General features: G+C 40.6%; 1 protein-coding gene across 1 annotated transcript; it reads left to right on the top strand.

Moving 5' to 3' along the window:
* The first annotated feature begins 1,420 nt into the window (after positions 1-1,420).
* On the top strand, positions 1,421-19,631 carry sec14l1 (SEC14-like lipid binding 1). The gene is made up of 16 exons (XM_085403512.1): positions 1,421-1,595; positions 1,929-2,025; positions 6,660-6,809; positions 7,032-7,163; positions 8,191-8,319; positions 8,418-8,637; positions 8,962-9,071; positions 9,990-10,179; positions 10,563-10,651; positions 10,745-10,815; positions 10,925-11,096; positions 11,522-11,656; positions 12,370-12,504; positions 15,354-15,596; positions 15,746-15,924; positions 16,176-19,631. The coding sequence occupies exons 2-16, from the start codon at positions 1,963-1,965 to the stop codon at positions 16,258-16,260; spliced, it is 2,103 nt and encodes a 700-aa protein (XP_085259638.1). The 5' UTR covers positions 1,421-1,595; positions 1,929-1,962; the 3' UTR covers positions 16,261-19,631.
* Positions 19,632-26,499: the final 6,868 nt, after the last annotated feature.

The following is a 26,499-nucleotide window of genomic DNA, read 5'->3' on the forward strand; positions in this document are numbered from 1 at the left end:
GTTTTGGTCTGCAGAGTACACTCGTTGCCCCAGCACAATGTGACAGTGTTCCAGAGAGCTTCTTGTAATGTCTGGAGTGTTTGGCTTTATGCCCCACAAATCTTTAATAATGGTAGAGGTTAGTGGCTTGAGGAGTCCCTCTTCACTTAGAATGACAATTTGACTTATGATAGTTTCACTTTGCTTTCATGCCATGTTTTATGTTATAACAGCACTACTTAGTGAGAAATGTTCTGCTGGAAACCAGAGGCACAGTTTAGAGATGATGAGCAATCTATTCAATCTGATTCATTTGAACAAGGCTTTGAAGAGCTACTCAGAGCTACGCTGTGCTCCAATGGAAGGGCTCAGCTCTAGGAAATCCAACCCTTTCTTCAAAGGGGTAAAGATTTTGGGTTTTTTTTCACAGATTTTTAAAGCTGCTAGATGTGGACATCCTACCACACAGTCAGAATTCCCCTCTGCTCAGCTTTTTATTATTGGCCATGAGTTTATAATCATAATTCTCTTTTTGTTTCTATTACCTTAACTCTCATTAACACACACACACACACACACACACACACACACACACACACACACACACACACACACATTTATATATATATATATATAGTTTCACCTGTAGATTAGAGAACTAATCATGACCCCTCTTGTCTTTCTGACCCAATGAAAGGATCGTGACCTAAATCAACAATACTGGGAAATGAGCCACTTTTTTTTTGCAAATAAACATACCAATATGTGCAACCTGTTTGATCAAAATAACACATTTAATTCTATAAATATAATTACTGCTATTACTGTGCTGTATGTTACTATATGTTAATAATTATTGCTATCCATGAATTTTTCAATTTAGTTTTAAAAAAGAAGAAAAACAAGTAAAGCCCATTGTTTTTATTATTGTCTTTATTATTTTTCTATTAAGATGACAAATGCCAGCAACTTACATGCATTTCTGAACAGAATTCGTTTTAGTCGTTTAAATATTTTGTTTCATTAATTTCTGACTTCAAATTTAGATTAAAAATGTGAAGTTTGTCATTTTTCTAATAAACAACAATATAAACAAACTAATAAACAACAATACACATTATTTTTGTTTAACAAACTTTTGACATATTTTTTAAAACATTTTCCGTGTTTATCATGTCGTCTGGTAAGGTACAACAACAACAGCTTTAAAAAGCTTTGTATATATGCCCTCCTACGTTTGTGTCCGAGTCCAGAAAGGCGGTAGAAAATATTCAATAATGTTAGACAGATAAAAAAAAAAAAAAATCACGAATTTACAGTCTTTTGTTCATTTCGTGTTTGTCAGTGTCGGATGAAATTTTGCTTGAAAATGTGCGACCAAAACGACTTTTTTTTTTTCAAACATCACGTTGATTTCCTGTTTGGCCGAAAGGGGGCGGAGTCAAAAGTCTGCCGTAAGGTCAAAGTGACGGGTAGGAAATGTTTTTCTTTTGCGGTTTTCATTGTAGGAAAGTAGGCGAGAGGCTCGCTTTCTTCTCTCAGCTGACGACATGGACCCTCATATAGTTGGACAGCTACAGTAAGCCAACCTGCCGGCACGGAAAGAAAACATTTCTGTAAGTCAAAGTGTCTTTCTTTCCGCTATAGAAACCGCTTGACACTGTGTTTGCTTATGTGTCATTACATTGTAACAAACTTTGAATTTTGACATTTTCTCTATGGATCAAAACATCCCAACTGGTTCCAAAAAAACTTTCTGAAATTCTCCTTCTGCAGCACACAGCTTATATTTCAACCCTAATTATGGTCATGTGAATGTCACTGTCCTCTCTTTCTCCCCTCATTGACCTTTACTCAGCTCATGTTATGTAGACTTTTTTTAAGAAGAAGAAGACGTGCCCTTTCCACTAATCTATACTGACAGCTGCCGTGTCATATCTCTGTGGCAGTTTAACAGAGTTTGCTGCTGACTGAGCTTCAGCCATGGTGCAGGAGTACCAGTCCCCTGTTCGGGTCTACAAGCACCCGTTTGAGTTGATAATGGCGGTAAGTGACGTGCTTATATTGAGGAATCTTTTAAATTCACAGATTGTGTGCGTATGTATATATGCAGCCTTCCAGCTCACAGCATTGAATATGAGCTTCATATTTGCAAAATATCCTTTATACACAAACTAGGGATCAAAGTTTGGCAATCTGCTTTTCACTCTAGGGCACTGACCTTTTGCAATCCAAATGCTGTTCAGCTTTTCCTCTCATGAAAATAAATAAATTTTAGATTTCAAAAGTTTTCCAGCTCATTCCATGGTTAGGTGGCAATGTAAAAGAGACCAGACACTTTCAGAAAATAGTCAGTAGCCTTGTCTGCCTCAGATAGTCATTTGTCTCATTTTTGATATTTGCTTACTTGCAGTCTGTACTGCATGTTTATTGACTTTACTGGAATGCTGCATATTTTTTCTTTCCTGCTCGTGCTGCTTTAAATACAATAACTTGAAGGGTGCTTTTCTTTCTTTTTGCATGAAAACACACAGCACAATAAAGACTCCTTTTTTCAAAACCAGACTTGCCATTTAGTGTTTGGCAACTGGCCTTGATGTTGAATGGTTATGCAAAAACCAGGGGTAGGCAACCTTTTTGATGACAAGTGCCATCTAAAAAAGTGCCATATCAACCGTTGCATTAACAATACGATAACTTGCTTCAGTTCCAGTACCAGATGTTTTGCAGCTGTAAAAACTTTTAGAGTACTTGCTTGCTTCTCATATCTTGACACAGCACGTGTAATTGATTCAACTTTCTCTGCCTCATCCTTGAAGGTTTTTTTGATGTTTCATCTCAAATTGTCGTTTAACACTGGAAGTCCGGCAAACAACACTCTCGAGGCAAAGGGCACATACAGCACGATCTTTCTGTTGCACAAAGTCTTCCGTCCAAATTGTCATAAAAGACCATTAGCTGTATTGTCATTAGCTCTGTGTGAGCTAATTTGTGATGTGCATTGGTGGCCCAGCCTTAGATATTTATTTTTAAATACACCTTCTCAGATTATTTCACTGCATGCCGTGCCACCATTTAACCCTTCACCACGTGCCAAGGGTTGCCGACCCCTGATATAGACACTCAATCAATCAAAATTTATTTATATAGCACATATTAAAACAACAGTGTTGACCAAAGTGCTTCACAGTCAGCCACTTCACTTGGTACGTCAGTTTAACTGCTCGTTTGGCGCAAATATCAAAAACGGACAAATTTCGGTCAATCTCGTTATTTCTTATCTATACAGAGTCTGGCAAATGCAAAGGTTGTGGGGTTTAATCAAGAATATATCAGAATGAGAAAGTCATTTAAGTGACCTTGAACGTGGCATCGTTCTTGTTCGGGGTATTTTGCAAACTGCTGATCTATTGTGATTTTTGTTTTTGCATTAGAATTACATTTCTTAGACTTTTTGTCTTATTTATGTCAGAAATCAGAGGAGAATAACCAGACTGCTTTGAGCTGAAAGGATCCACTCCTTACAGCCAAAGTCAACCCAGTATCACAGCAAAACGTGTAATAAACACGCCGGTACACCCTGTCCACTTCTAACTTTGGAGAGGGAAAAAAGATAATGGTTGCATTACCGACAGGGGGAGATTGTATATTTAAAGCCAAGAAGTCAGTAGTAAGCAAAAACACATGAAGTACATTCAAGGGTCCTTAATAACCAGAAACGATTAAGCTAGGTGGCTAGTATATATTTACATGTAAATGTCTTAATGATGTCAGTTTAAATGCTTCCTCCCATGATTATTTTCATGTTGGCTTGAAATAAAGTATCTCCCTCTGCTGTTACTGCAAGTGCTACGTGTGTATATTTCATTTGTAAAGGCAAAGTGTGAAATGGTCTTTTACATAACGCTGTGATACTGGGCTGCCAACGTAAGCAGAGTGCACAGCACAGATGGAGAAGAAGCGCACCGAGCGCTGCTCCAAATAGCCAAAAACAGGAAACTGAAGCTCACCAATATTTGACAACAGAAGATTGGAAAACATTGCCTGGTCTGATAAGTCTTGAGTTCTTCTGCAACATTCAGATGGTGAGGTCAGAATTTGCTGTAAACAGCTTGAAATCATGGATCCATTCTGCCTTGTATCAGCGGTTCAGGCTGCTGGTGGTGTAATGATTGTGGGATATTTCCATGACACGCTTTGACCCCTTTAGTACCAGCTGAATATTGTCTAAACACCACAGCCGACCTGAGTATTGTTGCTGACCATGTCCAAAGCTGTATGACCACAGTTCACTGTACTCAACTGGCCGCCTCAGGTACCAGATCTCAGTCCAATAGATTGCACCTTTGGGAAATTCACCACAAAGATGTGAAATCAGCAAATCTTCAGCAACTGTGTAATGGTGTCATGTCCATATGGACCAAAATCTCAGAGGAATGTTTCCAGCGTCTCAGAAATAATGTTAGTTCTGAATGCAAAAGAGCGTCCAACCCAGTGCTAGTGAGGTGTAACTAATGAAGTGGCTGGTGAGTGTGTATTTGAGGTGTCTGTAAGTCATTCAGCGTGGTTGTTGTTTTCTTATCATGTGCTGCCTGGGCAGAGGTCGGGAGTTCTCGAGTTGTTTTGTAGGATGGTTTTTTAGAACAGCTGTAAGTTATGTAAGTGCCTCGCTGACCAGTTCTCTTATCCTTTAGAAAGCAAACAAAATGCAACGCTAAGAAAAAGAGAGTTTGTCAGCAGAAAACTTTGCAGCTATATTTATATAACTCACTTTCCATTATTCCAACAGTATTCAATAGTTACACAGGGGGAAAAATCCATTAAAATTCCATGCTATAAGCTGGCTTTTCTTTAAATGGAATATTTTTTGTTATGATACCGATGCATTGCTTTCCCATCACTGCAAATTGCAGTTTTGGGCTAAAACCATAAGCACAAGAACACCAGGCAAAGCAAAAGTAGGACAAAAGAAAAATAAATACGGATTCCCGTGAGGGGCACCGTCACCTGTACGGTCTGCTCTTGGTGTTTTCTCTTAAGTTACACATTAAGCCAAAGTGTTGCACAACATCCTTGATGAAGGGTTGTAGAGACTGCGATGCTGCAGCGGTTACAGTTTGCCGTGCAGCTGCTATACAGAGTTAACACAATAGACAGTGTGGATAACACCTACACCAAAGCCATTTGATGCTTCCCCATGGAACATTTGCAGGTCTGAAATTCTTCCTGCGTCACTGCAGGTTATTGAAAAGACTCTCAAAATAAGCCCTTTGTGAAAGCTAAATAACAGCTCCTTTAAGAAGAGAAAGAAGCCTGCGACAGCTTAAAGAGGAGAATCCAAATGAACAGCTAACATCCTCTTCTGCTCCCATTTACCTCAGAGCTTCTCATTAGCTCCCTCAATGCTACTGACAGCTGTTGTTCAGGCTAACAGTGCTAATCAGTGTCCTGGATATTACTGAATGTTTAACCTTGACACCATTGTTGTTCCTGTCATGACATTTCTTAATGACTCTCCGGGGCCTTTATGTAACAGAGCTAGGTGCCTGTAAACGCACGACACTTGTAGAAATGCATTTGATCAATATCGGCAGAAGAGTAAAACATGATTTGAATGAGCTGAAAAGTGCTGTCTGTCTGACGTTTGGCTTACACAAAGTCCTCAAGGCTTGCTTTGCCTAAAACACTAGAAACCCATGTTCTCCCCCCCCCCCTCCCTTTTATATATATTATTAAATATTTTGTGCCTCCATTATGTGGTTATGCTCATAATGCTGAAGGGGGAATAGGCAGAACAGAGCTTTCAATTTGTCTGCAATCAGTGAAACATACTGTTTTTGTTAGTTTGCCTGTTGCACAGCGCCAGTCATTGCTGCTTAATTAGCACAGAAACATTTCCCAATAATTTTCTTAGTGAATAATTTCATCCTGTTGATTGGATTGTTCATACGCTGTGCTGTATTGATGCGTGCAGGATGTGCGAGGTTGTCTGTGTGTGTGTGATTTTGAGAGTTTAGCTTTTTAAACTTTTAAAATCTTAAGTCTTGGCTGACTTAGTGATTTTACTGCTTAACGCAGTTCCTCAAGACATTGACGGCACTTTTCTATCCCATGCTAAAATGCTTATCCCTCTATCCGCGCCATTACACAGGCAGCTGTCCGTATCATAAAGGTCTAGTTCATCCCCTGCTTTTGCTTAGTTGTCAATAGTTTGCTATCAGAAGCTGCACTGCCCCTTGTTAAGTAACATCTTTTACTGCAGATCTTGAAACGCCTGCCTGGCAGCTCAGTAAGTGCATACAGGTAGCCCTGGTGATAGTGGCGAGGGCAGATGGTCACATGCTTTGGTCTTTAAAACACGTGGCAATTACTGCTTGTAAATGCTGCAGGCTGTTGGTGTCTGCAAAACACAACATTTTAATAGGCATTTACATAAACTAAAGTTGCTAACTACAGAAAAAAGCACCCTAACCTGACACAGTAGTTCAGTGCTATAAATCTATTCAGTCAGCCTTTGTGATTATAGTTTTCTATAAGCAGCTTTCCCTTCCTAACAGTGAGCTACCTCACTGAGGCAGAGCTCCCAGTGGAACAAACTGAATGGACGCAGGCAAGCCATTAATACAGACAACATAATAATAAACCCAATCAATCAATTTTTCTATATAAATGTCTTTCAGGCCTACGTGAGACGGTTCCCAAAGTGTCCATTGATTCCAATGTTTGTGGACAGCGAGATCATAAGTGAGAGCCAAAGTGATGATGGATGCGTGCTGGTGACTGAGAGGCGCTGTACGATCGACATCGAAGCCCCACGACTTCTCAAACGGGTACTTCCACTCTGACCTTATAGGGGATGAGGGCGGTAAAGCAAAGGAATTGGTTACTATGATGTGATCTTTCTTTTGTGAAGTACAAAAACCAGATGCTCTTTATTTAGTGAAATACTTGTAAATGATGCATTTCAGCCTTGCACATGTTATTGGAGGATAAAAGATGTGACTTTTTGCAGTAACTGTAAATGTAGCATGTTTTGTTTCTTCTGCATGTAGATCGCCAGCGTGGATTATCTGTACTTCATCCAAAAAAACTCTCTGAACTGCAGAGACAGGACGCTCCATATTGAGGTTCACAATGAGACTTTTTCTAACAGAGTCATTGTCCGTGAGAGGTGCAGCTACACGGTGAGTCTGAGAGTCAAACGTGGTAATCAGGTGCTTAGAATGTGGCAGCGTGTAGGAGGTTTATTTCTTTGTTTTTATATAAACTTTTACAACGCCTAGTGCTTGCCGGATGGTACAGAGTCCCTGCTAAAGGCAATGCAATATGTGGTGCATGAATTGTTCATCTTAGGTGATCCTCCCATAGTGTGCTCAAGGCACTAAAGAGCTAGTGTCACCAGGTGTCTTTAAAGCTGCTGTTGTCTCAGTCAGAGTTACTATAATACTGCTCTCCCTGTTAAAAGATGCTTCGCACAACTTTTTGATGTCTGCTCTGTATCATGTGGCAGTCTGCACAGAAGAAAGTAAGAATTTTGTATGACAGTAATTTTGCAATTACTGAACCAGCCACTTCATTAGGTATACCTTGCTACAGCTGCCTTCTCATCTTCTTTAACTCTTCGTGGCACAAATTCAATCAATTTTGGTTCATGTTAACATAATAGCATCACATAGTTGCATAGGTGCTCAATTGGATTGAGATCTGCCGATTGTGGAAACCGTTTGAGTTCGGTGAACTCATTGTGATGTTCAAGAAACCAGTTTGGCATGATCTGAGCTTTCTGAAATGATGTGTTACGCTGTAGTCATAAAGAGATGGACAACAGCAATAATCCAACCCATCTGGCACCAATTTTCTTCCTCATTCAGACGCTCAGTTTTCAGCTTTAGTAGATTGTGTTGACCATGTCTGCATGCCTGTATGCACTGAGTTGCTACTAAGTGATTAGCTGATTAGATATTTACAATAACAAGCAGTTGAAAAGGCGTACCTAATGAAGTGGCTTGTGAGTGTATGTGCAGTACCTGGCACCAGAACCTACCATTTACTTAAAAGGCAGTTAAAATTGTGATGACGAGATATGTAACCATGTATGCACTGATGTAATATTTTGTATTAAACCTCAGCTTGTGCTTTGTTTACATAACAAAGAGTTTGGTCGAACAGTTTGGTTCAAGTTCAAATTCATATGCGTGTCCTCTTCCACAGGTTCATCCAGAGAATGAGAGCTGGACTTGCTTCGAACAGTCGGCTAGTCTGGATATTAAGTCCTTTTTTGGTTTTGAAAGCACCGCAGAGAAGATAGCGATGAAGCAATATGCTAGTAGCATTAAAAAGGTTTGCATATTTTACTTCATTTGCCTTCACGTCTTGGTCCAGATGCTTCCCTAACTGTCAAAATTAATTCAGTCTTTCATTTCCTTCAACTGATGAAGGGTAAAGAAATTATTGAGTACTACCTCAGAGAGCTGGAGAAAGAAGGAGTCACTTATATACCTCGTTGGACCTCCACTGTTGACTCTGGGACAGTCACTTGGAGGCACCAGCTGCTGCCCCCCTCTGCTGCCAGAGCCATCCCAGTGAACAGTGCCAAGGACGGGCTGCACTGTAAAGACTCATCATGTTCTGCAGAGCTAGTGACCGGTTCGCCTGATGGTCAGTGTGTGCTCGCTAATCCCAGCAAAGGTTTAATATAAATGTCAAAAGATAACAATACATAGAGTGAATTTACCAACTGAGATATTAAAAGTGTGGGAAATAGATCAGTGGGTGATTTATACAGCAGTGCAGGAATCCTCCTATAACTGCACTGCCAAAAAACCTCAAACAAACAGAAGCAACATTTTAAGTGTTTGATAAAAACCTGCAAAACTCACCGTGTCTAATTATTTTCAAAAACGCTGAAATTGCACCATAGTCTTCAGTCTGTTGGATGCAATATTGTGTAACATTATGCTGTTATTGTGTTTTGGCCTGTAGACAAGTTGGATGCTGACTACATCAGACGTTACCTAGGTGATTTAACGCCTCTGCAGGAGAGCTGTCTTATTCGGCTGCGTCAATGGCTGCAGGAAACCCACAAGGGCAAGGTCACAAATAAACAAACACAGTTTCTTTCATTAGTGAACAGTTGATGCTGCGATATACAGTATGCCTTTATTTCTAAGACACTCACGCAACCTGTTATTTCCCTCTTGCTTCCACTCTTACTCTAGCTCAGTTTTGATGCTCAGAGACATACAGTGCTGTGAAAAAGTATTTGCACCCTTCTTGTTTTCTTAGTTTTTTGCATATTTATCATGTTTATCAGATCATCCAGCAAATTTTAATATAGGTTTAATACAGGTAACCCCAGTAAATACAAAAGGCATTTTTTAAATTATTGTTTTATTTATTTAAGGAAAAAAGGTCATTCAAACCTCCCTGGCCCCGTGCAAAAAAGTCATTGCCATCGTCTGCAAAGGGTTACAAAGCCAATTCTAAGGATTTAGGACTCCAGTCAACCACAATGAAAGCCATTATCCACAAATGGAGAAAATTTGGAACAGTAGTGAACCTTCCCAGGAGCAGATGGCCTGCCAAAATTTCACCAAGAGTGCATCAACAACTCTTCCATGAGATCGCAAAAGAACCCAGAACAACATCTTAAGACCTCCGGGCCTCACTTATCTCAAATAAGCTCAAAGTTCATGGTTCAACAATAAGAAAGAGACAAACGATGAACATTATGGAAGGTTTGAGTCCCTTTGCATCGGCATAAAACTAACACAGCATTTAATAATTAGAACATGAAACCAAGAGTCAGACATGGTGGTGGTAGTGTAATGGTCTGGGGCTCCTTTGCTGTTTCAGGACCTTTTTGCAAACGAAGCAAACCAGTTATTCAGTTTAGGGCGCAATTTCTTTTTCACTGCACTACATGCAATTTGCAAAGATTTTCACCAGCAGAGTATTAAAAAATGCTTTGGATTCATCAGCATCTTTAACGATGCACCTCTCATGTACAGATTCCAAAGGATCAGCATGTGCTACGCTTCCTCAGGGCCAGAGATTTCAACCTCGACAAGGCCAGGGAGTTCCTCTGCCAGTCACTGACCTGGAGGAGACAGCATCAGGTGGATTTCCTGTTAGACACATGGAAGCGCCCTCAACTGCTCCAGGATTATTACTCTGGAGGCTGGCACCACCACGACAAAGGTACTGAGTGAGCGATGCTGGTTGATATTGCCATTATTGTGAGGCTTTTTTACTCCAGGCAGAGGGAAATTTTATCAGCTAATCTTAAAAGCCACAGGGATTTAAGCTTTTGTGTTTATATAGTTCTCAAACAGCCTGTTAATTATTGACTGCAAAGTCTGAACACCATATGTCTTCACTCCCATGTTTGGAAAAGGTTTCATTGCTTTTAACAGCTCAGCTGATCCAACTGATCACAGTTAAGACTTGAACACAGGATGTTCCCCTTGAGTGTTTACATGCTAAACCGATACCCTTTCTAGAGCGGTAAACACCAGCTTTGTTTACAGGTGGAAGTGTGCAGTGCAGTTTGTGATTGTTCACTGTGTTTCCTTCTCATTCAGATGGCCGTCCTCTGTACATTTTGCGTCTGGGTCAAATGGACACTAAAGGTTTCGTACGAGCCTTGGGTGAGGAGGCGCTGCTGAGACAGGTGACATAATTTATGACTTAATTTACATGGAAACAAAGCAAAAAGTGAAGATATTCTAAATGAAGTTGGCGCTTAACTGTGACAATGTTGCAGGTGCTTTCCATTAATGAGGAGGGACTGAGGCGCTGTGAGGAAAACACCAGAGTTTTTGGACAACCTATTAGGTGCCTAAATCGTATTTAGTTTAATCCTGCTCGTGTCCCATTGGTTAATGAGAAATCAGCAGTGCACTTTAACCAAAACAATGCGATGTCTGTTTTTATGTGTCGCTAGTTCTTGGACTTGCCTGGTGGATCTGGACGGTCTAAACATGCGTCATCTGTGGCGACCTGGCATTAAGGCGCTGTTGAGAATCATCGAAATTGTTGAGGCCAATTACCCTGAAACTTTGGGTCGCCTGCTCATACTGCGGGCACCGAGAGTTTTCCCTGTGCTGTGGACCCTGGTGAGAATAAACTGACTGCATCACCTGAATATGGAAGAATTCATAAAGCTGTAGAATACAGATGCAGAGATTATAAATAGCTAAGTGCAGTCCAGCCATGCTGGAAAAATGAGCAACTAATAAACAAAGAAAAATCTATTTATGGACCAGGAAAGATGACTGTAAAACTAAAACCCATAGGGGCACATTTAATCTTTGCTGTATGCAGTAGCATGGGTGGCAGGATTGTAAGAAATTACAGAAAGAGAATGAGCTACTGGGACGATGATGTCAATATAAAATACTATGGATGCTTAGTAACACCATCAACCAGCTAACATGTGCATTTTTCATGCTTGAATTATTCATTGATTATGGATTGGCTTTCACAGTCCATAATAAGTGACTTTGCCCTTTCCTGCATGCTCTCTCGGTCTCACCGCCAGGTCAGCCCCCTTATTGATGAAAACACTCGTAAGAAGTTCCTTGTTTATGCTGGAAACGACTACCAGGGTCCAGGAGGTTTGGTAGACTACATTGACAGAGAAATTATCCCTGACTTCCTGCAAGGAGACTGCATGGTGAGGTTAAGTCTTCAGCTTATTGACCATACCTGTGAAAGTCAGTCTCAGCCCAGCCAGAAATATGCATATCATACCTGCAGTATGTGGTTTCACCAGCATGTACCAGTTTAGCATAGCTACATCTGGGTAGACATTTCTCTACAAATCCAGTGAACATCACCTTGCACTTCAGGCCCTTGACCCTGTGTTGTTTTGTTATGAAGAAATGATATATTGGAGGCCTGTATAGATTTTTGAGCTGCAGGTTGTCAGATAGGACCAGAACATACTGTGCTCACTGGCTAGTGGGTACAGTATCTGCCTCAGCTCAGCTGGCTCAGTTTTCTTTCCTTTTTTTGTTGACATAAAGGAAAAAAATTGCATCTGGGGCACATCACGATGTCCTTACAGGAGGACTCGCGTGTTTGAATTCTGTGACAGTTCAGTCAGTTCTGTGAGCACTCAACAAGTTGTTGCTCAGCTGCAAACGTGAAAGTGAAAGAGCTGTATCTAGTTGGAACTATAAAATGGCATTTCATACTGAGAAAGGTTATCCTTTAACTGAACCTGCATATCTAAGTTCATGGCATATGAATTGCAGTAAAACTTATTACATAAGATATTACTTTATTACACTATGCTTTTTGTAAAACAAGCTAGTATGTCTACATATATTTTGATATATATTAGTAAGCGTTCTGCTTTAATCACATTTATTTCTTCTTCTTCAGTGTGACATTCCTGAAGGAGGAATGGTTCCCAAATTTCTGTACAGAACAGCAGAAGAATTAGAGAGTGAAGAAAACCGCCTGTTGACTGATTCCATCTATAAAAGTGCCAGTATCTACAAGGGGGCTCCATACGAGGTGCAGTCTCAACTTTTATGCTTTGCCTCCAGTTTTATGACAATAAGAGTTAACAACAGGGCAAGAAAGGCGACATTTCTTTGCGTTTACAGTTTTTTTCAATCGCTAACAAGCGCCTACCCATACTTCAGATACTTTTTCTAAACTCTTAACACAGACTCACACCTACAAAACACAATTGGCCAAATGGATAATTTTCTTCTCAAAAATACATTTTGTTAAATATATACTAACTCTTCATTTCAAAATAGAACACATCTTTCTCTGCACACACTAACTGTACAAAAACACTATAAATCTGACTCAAAATGAAATTAGTCTGTCAAAGAATAACACTTGTTTTCACTTCACAAGGTACATGCAGTCAATCAAAGTACACCAGGTTTCAAAATACTGGCTATTATTGACATTACAAAAACTGCATAGACTTTTATGTTTCAGTGTCACAGGTATTTGCATGCGAAACATGCAATCCACCATTTTGACACCAGAAATGTCTTGGTTGGTAACTGTATGTCCACATGTACAGTAATGTTCACATTCAAAAGCATTCCAGTAAAAAGCAAACAAGTTTATGTTTCTTTACTGTTTACTACAGGAGGTACAGTAGAAACACGGTATGATAGGACAGAGAAAGTTTTACAGTATTGCTTACAGTGAACAAAATATCCATGAAACACACAAGAGCATTCTGAACAAAAAAACAACAGCAAAAAGCCAAGATCAAAAGGGGGGGAGGGGGGCTAAAAAAAGGCAAAAACTTTGCATCTAATCTCTGCGATCTTCAGGGTTAGGCCACATTTTTTCATCAACATCACATCTGATGTTATCCAAGTCGATGCACCTGGGATAAAACCGCCTGGTATGTCGGATCCACCCTTGGCAATCGTCAACTGTGATGTCCCTGGAGCCAGCATCCATGGCTTCGAGGAGGGACATCTGGTCATGTGGCTGATGGTCATAAACCTTCCACCTCCATGCAGAAAAGAACTCCTCTATGGGGTTGAGGAAAGGTGAATAGGGTGGAAGGAAGAGACTTACCAGTCTTGGGTGGACTTCAAACCATGTTGATATTGCTTGCGAGTGATGGAAAGCCACATTGTCCCAGGTAATTACAAAGGTCCTCATGTTTTCACCCTCCTGACCCTGCTCTGGAACCAGGCGCTGGTGGAGATCATTGAGAAAGGCAAGCAAGCGCTCTGTATTATAGGGTCCAACCTGACATCTGTGAAGGAGTAATCCTGCATTTGCAATTGCTGCACACATGGTAATGTTTGCCCCTCTCTGTCCTGGCACATCAACTGTGGCCCTTTTTCCAATTACATTTCGTCCACGTCGACGCCTTTTGGCCAGATTGAATCCTGCCTCATCGATGTATATGAATTCATGAGGGGCCTGGTTGGCCTCCAATTCCATAACTCTCTGAAACAAAGTTTATGTAAGTCATGTTATTACTGTATACCATACTGTACTGTAACCTAGTATTGTGTAGGTTACCTACTTGCAAAGTGCAAAGCTTATAGAACTGGACATTGGATTGAATATACACTATACCTGGACATATTGTCGTCGTAGCTCCTTGACCCTCTCACTGTTCCTCTCAAAGGGAACAGTGTAGAGCTGCTTCATCCGCACTCTGTGTTTGGACAATGTCCGCGTAATGGTTGTGAGGCTGATTCTATCGATATTGTCAAATATCTCATGGTCCGCCACAATTCTAGTTTGAATTTCACGCAGTTTTATTGCATTATTTGCAGTAACCATTTCTACAATGGCAAGCTCCTGATCATTACTGAGGAGCTTTCCTCTTCCCCCAGAGGGTGGAAGACATTGCATTCTTTAGAAAGACAAAAAATTCAACATATGCATTACTGTATGACCATATTGACATGTCAAGTGAGAATAGAAACAATCCATGTAAAATGCAATACTTACCTGTTGGTTTGTTGAAAGATGCGTATAATGGAGGCAACCGTTGACCGCCTCAAATTGGGCTGCACTCTTTCACCAGCCTCTCTTAGTGAAAGACCATGGTTGATTACATGGTCAATGATAGTGGCACGAATTTCATCACTGACTACTGTTCTTGCAGCCCTTGGAATGCCACCACCACGCATTCTTACACCTCTACCTTGCCCTCTCCTTGGGCCTGCTCTTCTCTCTGGGCCCCTTGCTCTTACTCTTCCTCGACCAGACATTACAGTGTTTGTCTTTTTTTTGTTTCCAAAAACATCACTCCTCAAGGTCTTGCCTTATAAACCCCACTGAGTCTAAGCCAGAATGGAAGAAGCTGTCGTTGGCCCAATTTACCCAACATAAATCAGCTGTGTGTCAATTATTCAATTGTTTGTTTATTATCAGCTGATATATATTTTTGATATTGATATTGTTTTTGTACTGATATCATTGCAGAAGCAGAGGTTTTTATACTGTATCTACGGTTTGGAATATTGTTTTTGCTATTGTGGGATGTTGTGTGTTAACATTCGTAAATACTACAAAAACAGTCCATAATTTTGTTGGGAGGTATAGCTTGTCTGTTAAGAAAATGTAAGCATCGTGGAAATGTGTTCACTGACTGCATATTGGGTGAACACGACATGAAATGTAAGAATGGTATGGCCACAACAGACCGATGCTGTGCTAATTGTGTTTAGAGTTTTGCAAATGTGACAACTGTTTGGACAAACGCTTGTTAGCGACTGGAAAAAACTGTAATAGAGTTTATGCATTGTGTAATAGTGCCACTTACTGGAACAACTATGCATTGCATGCTTAAAATATATAGCGTGATTAATGAATTGCAGTCTTCAGACCTGTGTTTCTAATCTTCTTACATCTTTCTACAGCTGCTGATAGAGATCACAGAGGCCTCCTCTGTCATCACATGGGACTTTGATGTGTCTAAAGGAGATGTGGTATTTAACATCTACCACTCCAGGAGAGCCCCTCAGCCTCCCAGAAAGGAAACTCATGGTATCGCTTCCCTAGGGGCTGTTAATCCACAGCTTATAGACAAGAGCTGGGTACTAGGCCAGGACTACAGCACGGTGGAGAAAGCCCTCATGTGTAGGGAGGGAGAGAGTGTGCAGGTGAGAGAGGACATAAAAAGCTCTTTTGATCTGTCTTTGTTTAACAGTCTCAGACAACCTTCCTTTGTCCCCGTTCGCCGTCTTAAGTGCTTAATCCTCCGTCACAGCGAACACAAATTGATCCTGCAGATTTCTCTGGTTTGAAACAGGGCTCCCACATAACACGCTGGCCCGGCTTCTACATCCTCCAGTGGCGTTTCCTAAGCTCCGCAGCCTGCGCAGCCTCCAGCATGCCTCGAGTGGATGATGTGCTGGCCTCTCTGCAGGTTTCCTCCCACAAGTGTAAAATCATGTACTACACCGAGGTCCTTGCCTCCTGTGACTTCAGGTCAGTTTGGTATTTTTATTTTTTTGATGCTATACTGAGGCTCTTTTTCACTGCATGGGTCTTATGTAAGACTTTAAATATATATACAGGGACATTTATGCAAACTGTTTGTTCCTTATGCTTGTGCGCAAGCTGCCTTTTATTTGCCGCAGTGATTAGAATAATTGATTAGTATTTGATTGGGTGTAACTACGTCTTCAAGTTAAGATAATGTTGTTTGTCGATTTGTTTTTGTTTGTTTGTTTTTTTAGGGGTTCCATGACCAGTCTCGAGTCTTGTCACAGTGGCTTCTCACAGCTCAGTGGCACCACAACATCCTCTACCATTTCAAGGTAGCGTCTGTTAAGCGGACGTCCAGATGCAGCGATGACCAAAGCTCACTTGTATCCACTGGTGCCTTCAAAGAGAATTTTGTTTTTCAAATATGAGCTGTGTCACTGAAGACTGATTTTTGTTTCTACCGGAGTACATTAATAATGCAAATACCTGATGAAAATGCACTTTCGTCTTATATCCTTGCAATACGACAATGCATAAAATGAAAAAAAGGAGATGACTCACACACAGTAGCGTTTATATATTCTTAGATTAAATTTTAAAAAAGCACACATGAGCTTCTGTCCTTGCTTCTGTTGTCCACAAGGTGTCAGTGCAGTCTGCTGGAGCTGCTCTCAAATCTGCAGCGGCCTTTCCGCTTGGAGTTTAACTCACAGTCTTCATTTGGTTGTCTATGAAATTGAAGGGAGAATTGTTCAGAATTGTAAAACAATAATAATCGATGTCTCTGGAGTGTCTTGCACCAAGTGTTTCGAACAGCACCTGCGCTGGCAAAGCTGTGCTGAAGCAATATCTTTGATTTATCATCGAGATTGTTATTGCTCTTCGAGCAAACGGTGAGGTTTTAGGAATGAGAAGCTGGTATGAAACCTCTTTTTTGAAAATCTGCAGCACACTCCCTAGATTTCATGTAATGTTTTTTGGGCTTGTTAGGCGGAGCTGCTTAGTTTTCTCAGGCAGCTAATTTAAATGCAATAAAGTGCAGCCTCTTGTGATCTGGCACTGGGCCAGGCAGACTACTGATTTACATAAAACTTTAATTTCCATAAACTTATCAGATGCTTCCAGCTAAAGCTTAATTGAATTTTCCTGCGTTATTATTATTATTTCTTTTTTTTGTCTTCTTGGTTGCAAACTCGTGTCATGTTGGTGTTTATCCCGGCACAGTCAGGTACGTGGAGTTTTTTCTTTTTGAGGCTGATTTACCAGCATCCTGACTTCCTGCTGCCATGCCGGTGCTGTTAGACAGAGAAAGTTCACCGACTTAGCCTGAAGCTTGTTTAGTGAATTATTCAGCCTTCTCTAACAACCTCCCAAAACCCACATTTTCCACACACAGAATAACACTTCTGTATCTTGATGTGCCTAATTTTCTCGTAAAAAATGTTTTTGTTAATATAACTGTTATATATTTTAAGGCCAAATTATTTTACTGGCTCACATTGGCTTGAAAATGTCTACATATGTAAAATTTCATAAGCAAATGAAATACTCGATAATGCATAACCTCATAATGTGGCCACCTGTTTGGTTGACCTGACGCCACCTTCTGAGGGTGTCCTGGCTGACCTGAAGCCACAAATCACTCGGCTGATTAATCATTACAGCTCGTCCTGTGTGCTCACATGCTGATGTTTACTAGGTACAGTGTAATGTTAAAAGTGGGCAGGGGGAGGAGATGGGAACATTTCTTCTGCATATATTTGTTGTAAACTGAATGAATTTTGACTTTATAACATCTGATAAAATGAAGAAAGATTAGAGATGTCCTGAATATCTATTCTAAGTTGTAATTGTAAGAAACCTGAAATGTTTTGAAAGATTTCAAGCTACTCACAAAAAATGGGAATCTCTCTCTGTGCTAGAAGAGATGTCTTAGGATCAAATGTATTGTCCAATATATTATATATTATCTCTCTTCCTCACCAGTTTTGACGAAAGAACTGATAAATGCACCTGCACTTTGACTTCTTATTACTTATTCGCTTGTTGCGCTGCTGAACATCCCAGATAAGTCTCCACCAAAGTTATCTGGAATTTGCCTCCCCATAGGCACAAATGAAGACTCAATCCCCCTGTTATTTCCCTAAGACATTTCACATTCTCTCTCTAACCTGCCTCATAAGCGGCTGATTGAATGTGCTTTCCCACCACGGCGGAGATTGGACTTGTCTGAAGTAAGAGTCAAATTAAAATCAGTCTGGAATAAGACCGCAACCTAGAAGACTAGAACACTTTATTCTTTGGCGAGCACAGCAGGCAGGCAGGAGGAGGGCTGCATTCATAATATGCTGCTGAAATAGTCCTCAGACTTGTTACCGATATTAGCATCCCAGCCTTCACTGGGAATATGTACATGATAATGAACGATCTTTTCTCAGCTTTTCCAGACTCAGACATGGAAATAGGCAACACGGGGATGACTTTGAGGCTGTCTTTTTTTTCTGTATTTACATCTCATGAATAGAAAAAATAAATAAATTACAAAAGGTAGGGAGGTTGTGCTTTGCAAAATAGTGATTCATGCACCGCTTACCCATGTCAACACACTCCTCTGAGTCTATTTGCAAGAGCTAACAAAGTTGATGCATTAAGAGAAGCCAAGGTCAGCTGATAATAGCGCCTAAAATACAAAGCGAAAAATAAAATAATAAAAAATAAGGTGAAAACCACTTATCGCTCAACCAGTTCTCTTTATCCACCACAGGCTTCAGCTAAAATGGATTTTTTTCTTGTTGAACTCGATAATAAAAGAGAAAACCTTATCAGGCATAAGGTTGTAGGCTCTCACTGTAGTGTGGAGCCTCATTAAAACCTAAGCCGTGTTTCATTTGCTTCCTTCTGACAATCTTGACCTTCCCACTAATTGAAAAGGAGAGCTCCGGATTAGTGCGCCACATTATTTTCCGGAGGCTTGATACACTGGCAGGAAAACTTTGCCCGGGATTGTTGGTCTCAAAACAACTGTGCGTCTAAATCGCGGCCCTGGTTTGAGTGTGATGTACGGAAGCTGAAAAACAAACAGTAAAACTCCTTCGTTTGAGTTGTGGACCTGTCTGATTAGCTAATCTTATATTGGCCTGTTTGAAATTCATTTTCTGACTTGATATACTGCTGGGCTTGATTAATATGTCCACAAACAAATAGATACAGTCACATCTATTTATCTCTGATGTTTCATACCATCTCTCATATCGTGTTACATTGATTTTTCCCTGCTACAAGAGACACCATCAATCTAGCTACAATTTAGGGCAATTTCTGAGCTCTGCCCTCATTTGCAACAGACTGTCAAGGTTCTGCTTTAAGTTGTGTTGTTTTCATCTGCGTTCGAATCACACCTGCATTTATTTCTCTGGGCTTCCTCGGCTCACTGACTGCTGTAGTTGACATTTTCATTCTTTGCCCTCTAATTGGTCACTGAACTGTGGAGGTCAATATGAGTTTTTGCCCCCCCCCCCACACACACACACTCTTTTAAATGCTTTAGTGGAAACACTATAGCAGTTACTTATCTTTTTGCTTGTTTGGATCGATTACTAAGCTGTGCCGAGTAACTAATCTGTCTAATGTAAGAATGAACGACAGGAGACATCGAGCACCACATCGCAGTCCCGTTTATGACACAACCACAAACATGTTTTGTGCTGCATCCCTTTCCTGTAATAAAGAAGAGTGCCAACTCACGCTTTATCGTCATGCCATTGATTGAATCCTGACAATAGCTGCCCCAGGGTTCACATAAAATATTGAATTACTTTCCTCTATAAAAAGACAACAGACCTCGAAGGCTGTGTGCAAATCAAATTAAGCCTTCCTCTTTTTTTTTAAAAAAAAAAAAAAGAAATTTAGAAAATTTAGAACAAGAAATGCTAAATTAGCTAAAATTCATGCTGGGAAAACAGCAGTGGGAGCAATATGCTTGGAGACTTGTTAAATTTGAAATGGTGGCTTCGACTTGGAGCAGGCCTGCAACTACAAAGCATCTACAAACCAAAGTGATAAAATAACATGGCAATAAGACCGAATGAGTCTGTGTGATGATAAAATGATTAACGATGATAAATTGGACACATTTTCTGAAATTCCTCCTTGCAAACTACATCTATCTATCTATCTATCTATCTATCTATCTATCTATCTATCTATCTATCTATCTGATATGCAAGCCACTTGGCTTTAATATTTTCATTGGTTGAAGTCTGAAGTCAGACATACCACACTGATGCAGTTTAATAAAAATACCAGTGCTTTTCCTTCTATAACAAGTCAAAAACTCTGCTGTGGAAAGGACACACTACTGTATATTTTAACCTTCTGCATGAGGTGTGTCCTATTAAATGCTACCATGTGACAGGAGGGAGCTAGTTCTTCCTGCCTGATGGTGCATGTCCCTTCTATAGACAGTAAAGGTTCCTCTATACTACTTCATGTTAGATCATGGGTAATCAATAGTGTTTCTGCTGGCAAAGAGTAAATGTTGACATTCAGAGCACCTGTCTTTGCTCTCCTCTCGAAGCAAGCCTCACCACCAGCTCTAAATGAACACTGCTGAAAGCCAGACTGTTGGGGGTTGATGTGGGCACCTGCTGAGAGGCAGAGAGAATAAAGCGAGACAGACAGGTAGAGAGACTGACATAAAGGTGTGAAGGTAAGATTAAGGACGAGGGGAGCAGGACGATCAAGGCAAATGTAGATATTGAAGAGTTCTGTATATCTCATGGGAGCGTCTGCCAGCTCACCTGCCAGTCCTTTTTATCCTGTCAGACTTTATAGAGGGATGGCTCAGTACGTGGTGCCATCACCCCTGTATCCACTGCACATGCATACCTAAATTTTACTGTATTACCTCTTCCCTCTCTTTCCTATAGATGTCTCTGGCTTCTGTTTTTCTGTTCCTATGCTTTTCTGTTTCATTGTGTTAACGTCTCAGGACAGCCTGTTTTATCACCATCATCTTCATAAGCTATTGTACAGTAATCTTAAGTTATGATCAGTAAGCAGTGTTTTTGCCAACTAATTAATGGTGAGGTGCTTAGTTAATTAATCAGTTTTGCCTAGTCTTTAACCAGAAAATTAAATAAGATGCAATCATCTTCTGCAAACACTTTTATTCAAGGACATAAAAGGACATTATTGCTGACAAAACTACAGGTAATTTCATAAAATCATTTTATATTTCTCTTAACAGCTTAGGCTAAAATGTAAATAATTTTAAAAAATGAATATAAACAGCAATTCAGGTCAGTTCAAGACTCAAGGTGATACTATCAAATTATCTGAGCAGCACTTTAAGATGAAGACAGCAAATCTATGAGAACAAAAAGTGTCACCCAGTTTAAAAAACGGCAGATCGGCTTCTGCAGACCGTCCAGAACAAGTCTGGTCCCCGTGTTGTTTTAAACAATGCTTCACAGATGCATTGAATCAGAGAACAAGAGGAGATAAAAACACAGCCAAACTGTTGTCTGAAAATGTTTCCTGGCACTAGTGTTCACTGCTCTGTCTCCGTGTCGCTCTCCAACATTATGAGGTAGTTACTGTAAGCCAGGGCCGTAAGTGATCCCCAGATGCATGCTGGCGCTACACCACTCAGTGTGTTTGTAGCATCTAAGCCCTCCGTCCTTGTCTAAACTGCGTGTGTCAATGTGCTGTGTAATTAAAAGAAACTTTCCTCACAGTAAAGGGACACCTCTATTCTCAGGTGACAGTGAACTCATTTTCATTTGGAAAGAGATTAGTGGAAAACACAGAATGACTGTTTGATGCAAACTGGCACACACTGCGGCTCAAATTCCCTATAGCCCATGTTATGAAGAAATGAAGAGGCTTCTGCAACTTGGGTCCTGTGTGGTTCTAGATGTAGGTAAGCATCATCTTTTGTTTTCTAAAATGCTGCGCTTGTTTCAAACCCGATGACCTTCAAATCTGAATTTTACAGAATGTTTAATCCATCACTGGTCAATGCAATTCATAATTCACTCCATGCTGCTTGAATTAGAATCACAAATTTAAATACCTTTAGAGAAAAATTCCCTCCCTGGCAGAGAATTGCACAACATGATTAATACCGCTGTCACATCTATCCATAAAATGTAAGGCTGTAGCCAGCAGCCAGTTAGCTTAACATAAACAAAATCTGCCTACTTGCCCCTTAATGTTCAATAATTAACCCTCGTTTGTGTTTAATCCATAAAACATAAAGCCTGTAAGACTGTACTAAGACTTGCTATGATGTATGGTTTAGAGACGGTGGCAATGACAAGAAGACAGGAGGCCGAGCTGGAAGATGCTAAGATTTTCACTGGGACAGGGGGACAGCTCGGGTTGACCAGTTTGGAGACAAAGAAATAGGACAAAGGATGCTGGATATAGAGCTTAGAGGCAGAAGGAAAAGAGTAGGATCACAAAGAAGCTGCTTGGATGTAGCGATGGATGCAGAAGGTTTGTGTGACAAAGGAAGAAACCCCCAGCAGCCTAAGTCTATTGCAGTACAGCAAAAGCAAGATCAGGGTCACCTAATTCAGTCTCAATGATAAGTTTTATCAAAAGTTAAAGCCTAATCTTGAAGGCAAAGAGAATGTCTGTCTCCCAAATCCAAACTGGGAGCTGAGAGGAGCCTGAGAGCTGAAAGCTCTGCGTCCTATTTTACTTTTGAAACTTTAGAGATAGGAGTGCTCTGAAATGTGGCTACTTTATTGAATTGATATACCTTTATTAGTCCCACAAGGGGAAATTTCACAAGGCTGCCAACCTATTGCACGCAATGGCGGCGCCATCTTACCCTCCGACCATACATACATTACACAAAACATCACATGGGGAAGACAGTTCAGAGAGGTATAACAATGGAAAATGCACCACATGAGGAAAGATAAGGAGAAAAAAATAACTCCCCCCAGACTGAGCTCCAACAGGGAGATCAGTTTGAGAACTTTAGAGTGAGTATTTTCCACCATGCAAATTTCCTTGAATGAAGACCAAAACATTATCATAAATGTATGCCAGCACTATCCCTAGCATCAACTAGGGATCCATCTACCTCTTGTCTCTCCCCTGTAGCCTGCATCATCTAAGACTGGAGTGATTTCCAGCCACCCCCTTGGTGCCTTTGTCTTTACACTTAACACTGAACATGTAAATAAAGAATGTAAAAGTAAAATCATTCTCTGTGGTCCTCGTTTGGGTTCTGCACTTGAGCCCATTTTCCCACCGGTTTATCCAGTTTATGACATCAGGTAGGGAAAGACAAGCAGTTTAGCCATCACTGAATTTCATTTAAACAACTCATGTTTAAACAGTGCTGCCAGAAATTGGTTTTCATTTTTTTTATTATGCAGATATAAAAAAAAATCTTTTTTAGTTAGTTTGACTTCTCTATGAATTTTAAAATGCCTTCTTATAAAATTGGGTTACTGTTCATGAGGAGGCTGTTTCAAGACTGATTCAGCTGGTTTTTGTCAGTCCAGTTGGGCAAACTGCATTTCAAATTATTTATTACTACAGGAGAATATAGTTGTGTTTGTCTGTGTAGTCTCCAAGCGCTTCGAGCTCCTCGGTTATGATGCATACAGTAATTGGGGAGTGATGAGTAAATATCCCCATGGAGCTCAGAGGTGCAGGGACAGGCAGATGCTGAAGGTGGAGGGTTTTGAAACAGCAGGCAGAAATGCACTAACAGAGTATGTCAGACAGAGAGATGGAGAGATGGGAAATTTTGCTGCTTAAATAGACCACCTAATTGACAGGGTATGCTTGGTATATCGTGTCAGGAGAGTGAGGCATGTCTAAAGCAATGCAGCTTGAGCTGAATGCCTTGACTAGGTTGGAGGATTTGCTCCATTTGGAAAGAAAAACGTGAATACAGTAATTTACTTCCTTTTAATGCTCTAACCTGTATTTGCCCTATCCTAGTATACTGCTCAAGGTTTCACCATGTCAGTGTTACATTTATAAACCTTTAAGGCAGGTGTTTTCAAAATGCAGATGTGGAAAATGTTTTTGACTGTCCCACCTGTAGTTGGGGAAAATTGCTTTGACAAGCAACAGAGATGAGATATAGAGCTTGACAGGTCTGCCTATTGTATGTGCCTGAGGGAAACTCATCACCTGTCAGGGCTAAAATAACTTTGGGCTGGTGTGTTACCCGTGTTTCTTGCCTTTCAGATCCTGATTTGGATATTGAAATGATCAATCTCCCCTCTCTGCTTCCACACGAGACCGATGCAGAGAGTCTCAACAATGACAGCTTTAACTACCACCACCCCCGCCTCCCCTGGCTAATCCTCTTTCTGTCCGTCTTGCTTACATGTTGTGTGAAGGCATTGTGCTTGTAATTGCCTTCAAGACTGGCTTAGGCTCTTGACCAAGGATCTTTCAGCTGTGATCTGTTAAGCCTATTACATACTTGTTGCATGCAGACACACACTACCGTGTGGATGAAAGCCTGAATGTGAGAGCCAATTTGTGGCACTTGCTTTGGCAACACTGCTACATCCTGTGTGCTGAAATTTAGTGCAAGTCTTTTGTTCTGTGGATCATTAGCACTTCAAAACAAAAGAGACAATGCAATGTATCGAGGGCCTTTGACTGTTAAAATCTGTTGGTTGTTGAATGAGCTTAAGGAAAGGATAAGACAAAAAAACGTCAATTCATTAGATAGAAAAGAAATGAAATTTAATTCCGTTTTATTTATATAGGGCTAATTCACAACAACAAGTGCCTCGTGGCACTTTATATTTTAAAGTCACTACAGTATTAGAAGGAAACCCCAATAATCAGACAAATGGCCTGTATTTATATAGCGCTTTACTAGTCCCTAAGGACCCCAAAGCACTTTACATATCCAGTCATCCACCCATTCACACACTGGTGATGGCAAGCTACATTGTAGCCACAGCCACCCCGGGGCGCACTGACAGAGGCGAGGCTGCCGGACACTGGCGCCACCGGGCCCTCTGACCACCACCAGTAGGCAATGGGTGAAGTGTCGTGCCCAAGGACACAATGACCGAGACTGTCCAAGCCGGGGCTCGAACCAGCAACCTTCCGATTACAAGGCGAATGCCCAACTCTTGAGCCACGATCGCCAACATCGACAACATCAATAAGCAAGCACTTAGCAACAGTGGGAAGGAAAAACGCAATTTTAACAGGATGGAACCACCTGCAGAGCCAGGCTGAGGGAGGGGAAAAGAGAACAATGAGACGAACTACAGGAGAGAGCGCGCCAGAGTTTAATAATTGGTAATAATTAAAAACAGTAATGTTGTATGAACACACAGAGAAAAGATGCAAAGAGGTGAAAACAGCTGAGTGAAGAGGAAATGCTCAGTGCATCATGGGATGCATTGAACATTTCCCTCTCAGCAGTCTAAGCTTATTACAGCATGACAAGTGGTGGATTCAAGGTCACCTGATCCAGCCCTAACTAGAAGCTTTATCAAAAAGGCTAATCTTAAAAGCAGAGAGTGTGCCTGTCCCCAAATCCAAACTGGGAGCTGATTCAACAGAAGAGGAATCAGGAGTCCCTCCCATTTCACTTTTGAAAACTCTACAAACCACAACAAAGCCAGCAAGCTGAGAGCAAAGTGCTCTGAAATGTGGTTACTTTAGGAGAAGCAATTTCATTATTCACCATTCGTTTTGATCTTTTATCAATACAAAAATGAGAATCTCCTTAATTGAAGATCATAATATCATTATACATGTACGCCAGCAACCAGCTGAAGGATAGTGTAGCAACAGAAGAAGACCCGGAGAAAGAACCACTCTTGGTTTCTACTTAGTCTGAAAACCTGTCAGAAAACTGGCACGCTTGTATGTGTAGACTCACTGATGAATGTATTTCTCAAGGTAAAGAGAACTTGAGACTACATTAAAGAAACTCATTATTACCTTGGACAACTGCAAGATTAATGTCCTCCTGGTGTAATTCAATTTACAACTGAATGTAAAGGCAAAATCCAGAACCCAGTAAAAAGACTGAGGGCTTTTTCCCCTTCTCCTTCTTAATTTAGCTCTTTTTACTGCAAAGTAATGTGAAAGTGCTAACGGGGTTACAACTACATTAAACACAGCAAACTGGCTTGTGAAAATGTTACATTTCAAGAGTTATGAGCACTGATCTTGTTAAAAAGAAGCAAGTAAGGTTTGACATGTTGCAGTATAGTACAGTACAGTGGCAGATCATACATTTTCTGCCAGCTTGTAAAGTGCTCCGAGATCCTGTGTGCACTATAAATCCTGATCAACTGACTCCAAAGTTAGCATCAACCACTCTTCCCTGTATCTGTTTAGCTGCTCCTTTAATTGTTGCTATGTGAAAACGACACAATGTATGAACATATTAATACATTTACTGTATGTATTTTAGGTCCTATTGTAAATACAGCTAGCTAGACAGTGCAGCAAGAGGGTAGCACAACAAATATTTGCTTGCCAGCAGTCTTTATATGATCTACCTTGACTCTAATCCGAATTCCCATCAGACACTGTTTTGCGTGTGGGTGTGCGTGG

This window comes from Rhamphochromis longiceps, linkage group LG4 (genome assembly GCF_057381845.1).
Source record: "Rhamphochromis longiceps isolate RC_006_pf linkage group LG4, R_longiceps_female_GT1.1, whole genome shotgun sequence".
In the NCBI taxonomy this organism is placed as follows: Eukaryota; Metazoa; Chordata; class Actinopteri; order Cichliformes; family Cichlidae; genus Rhamphochromis; species Rhamphochromis longiceps.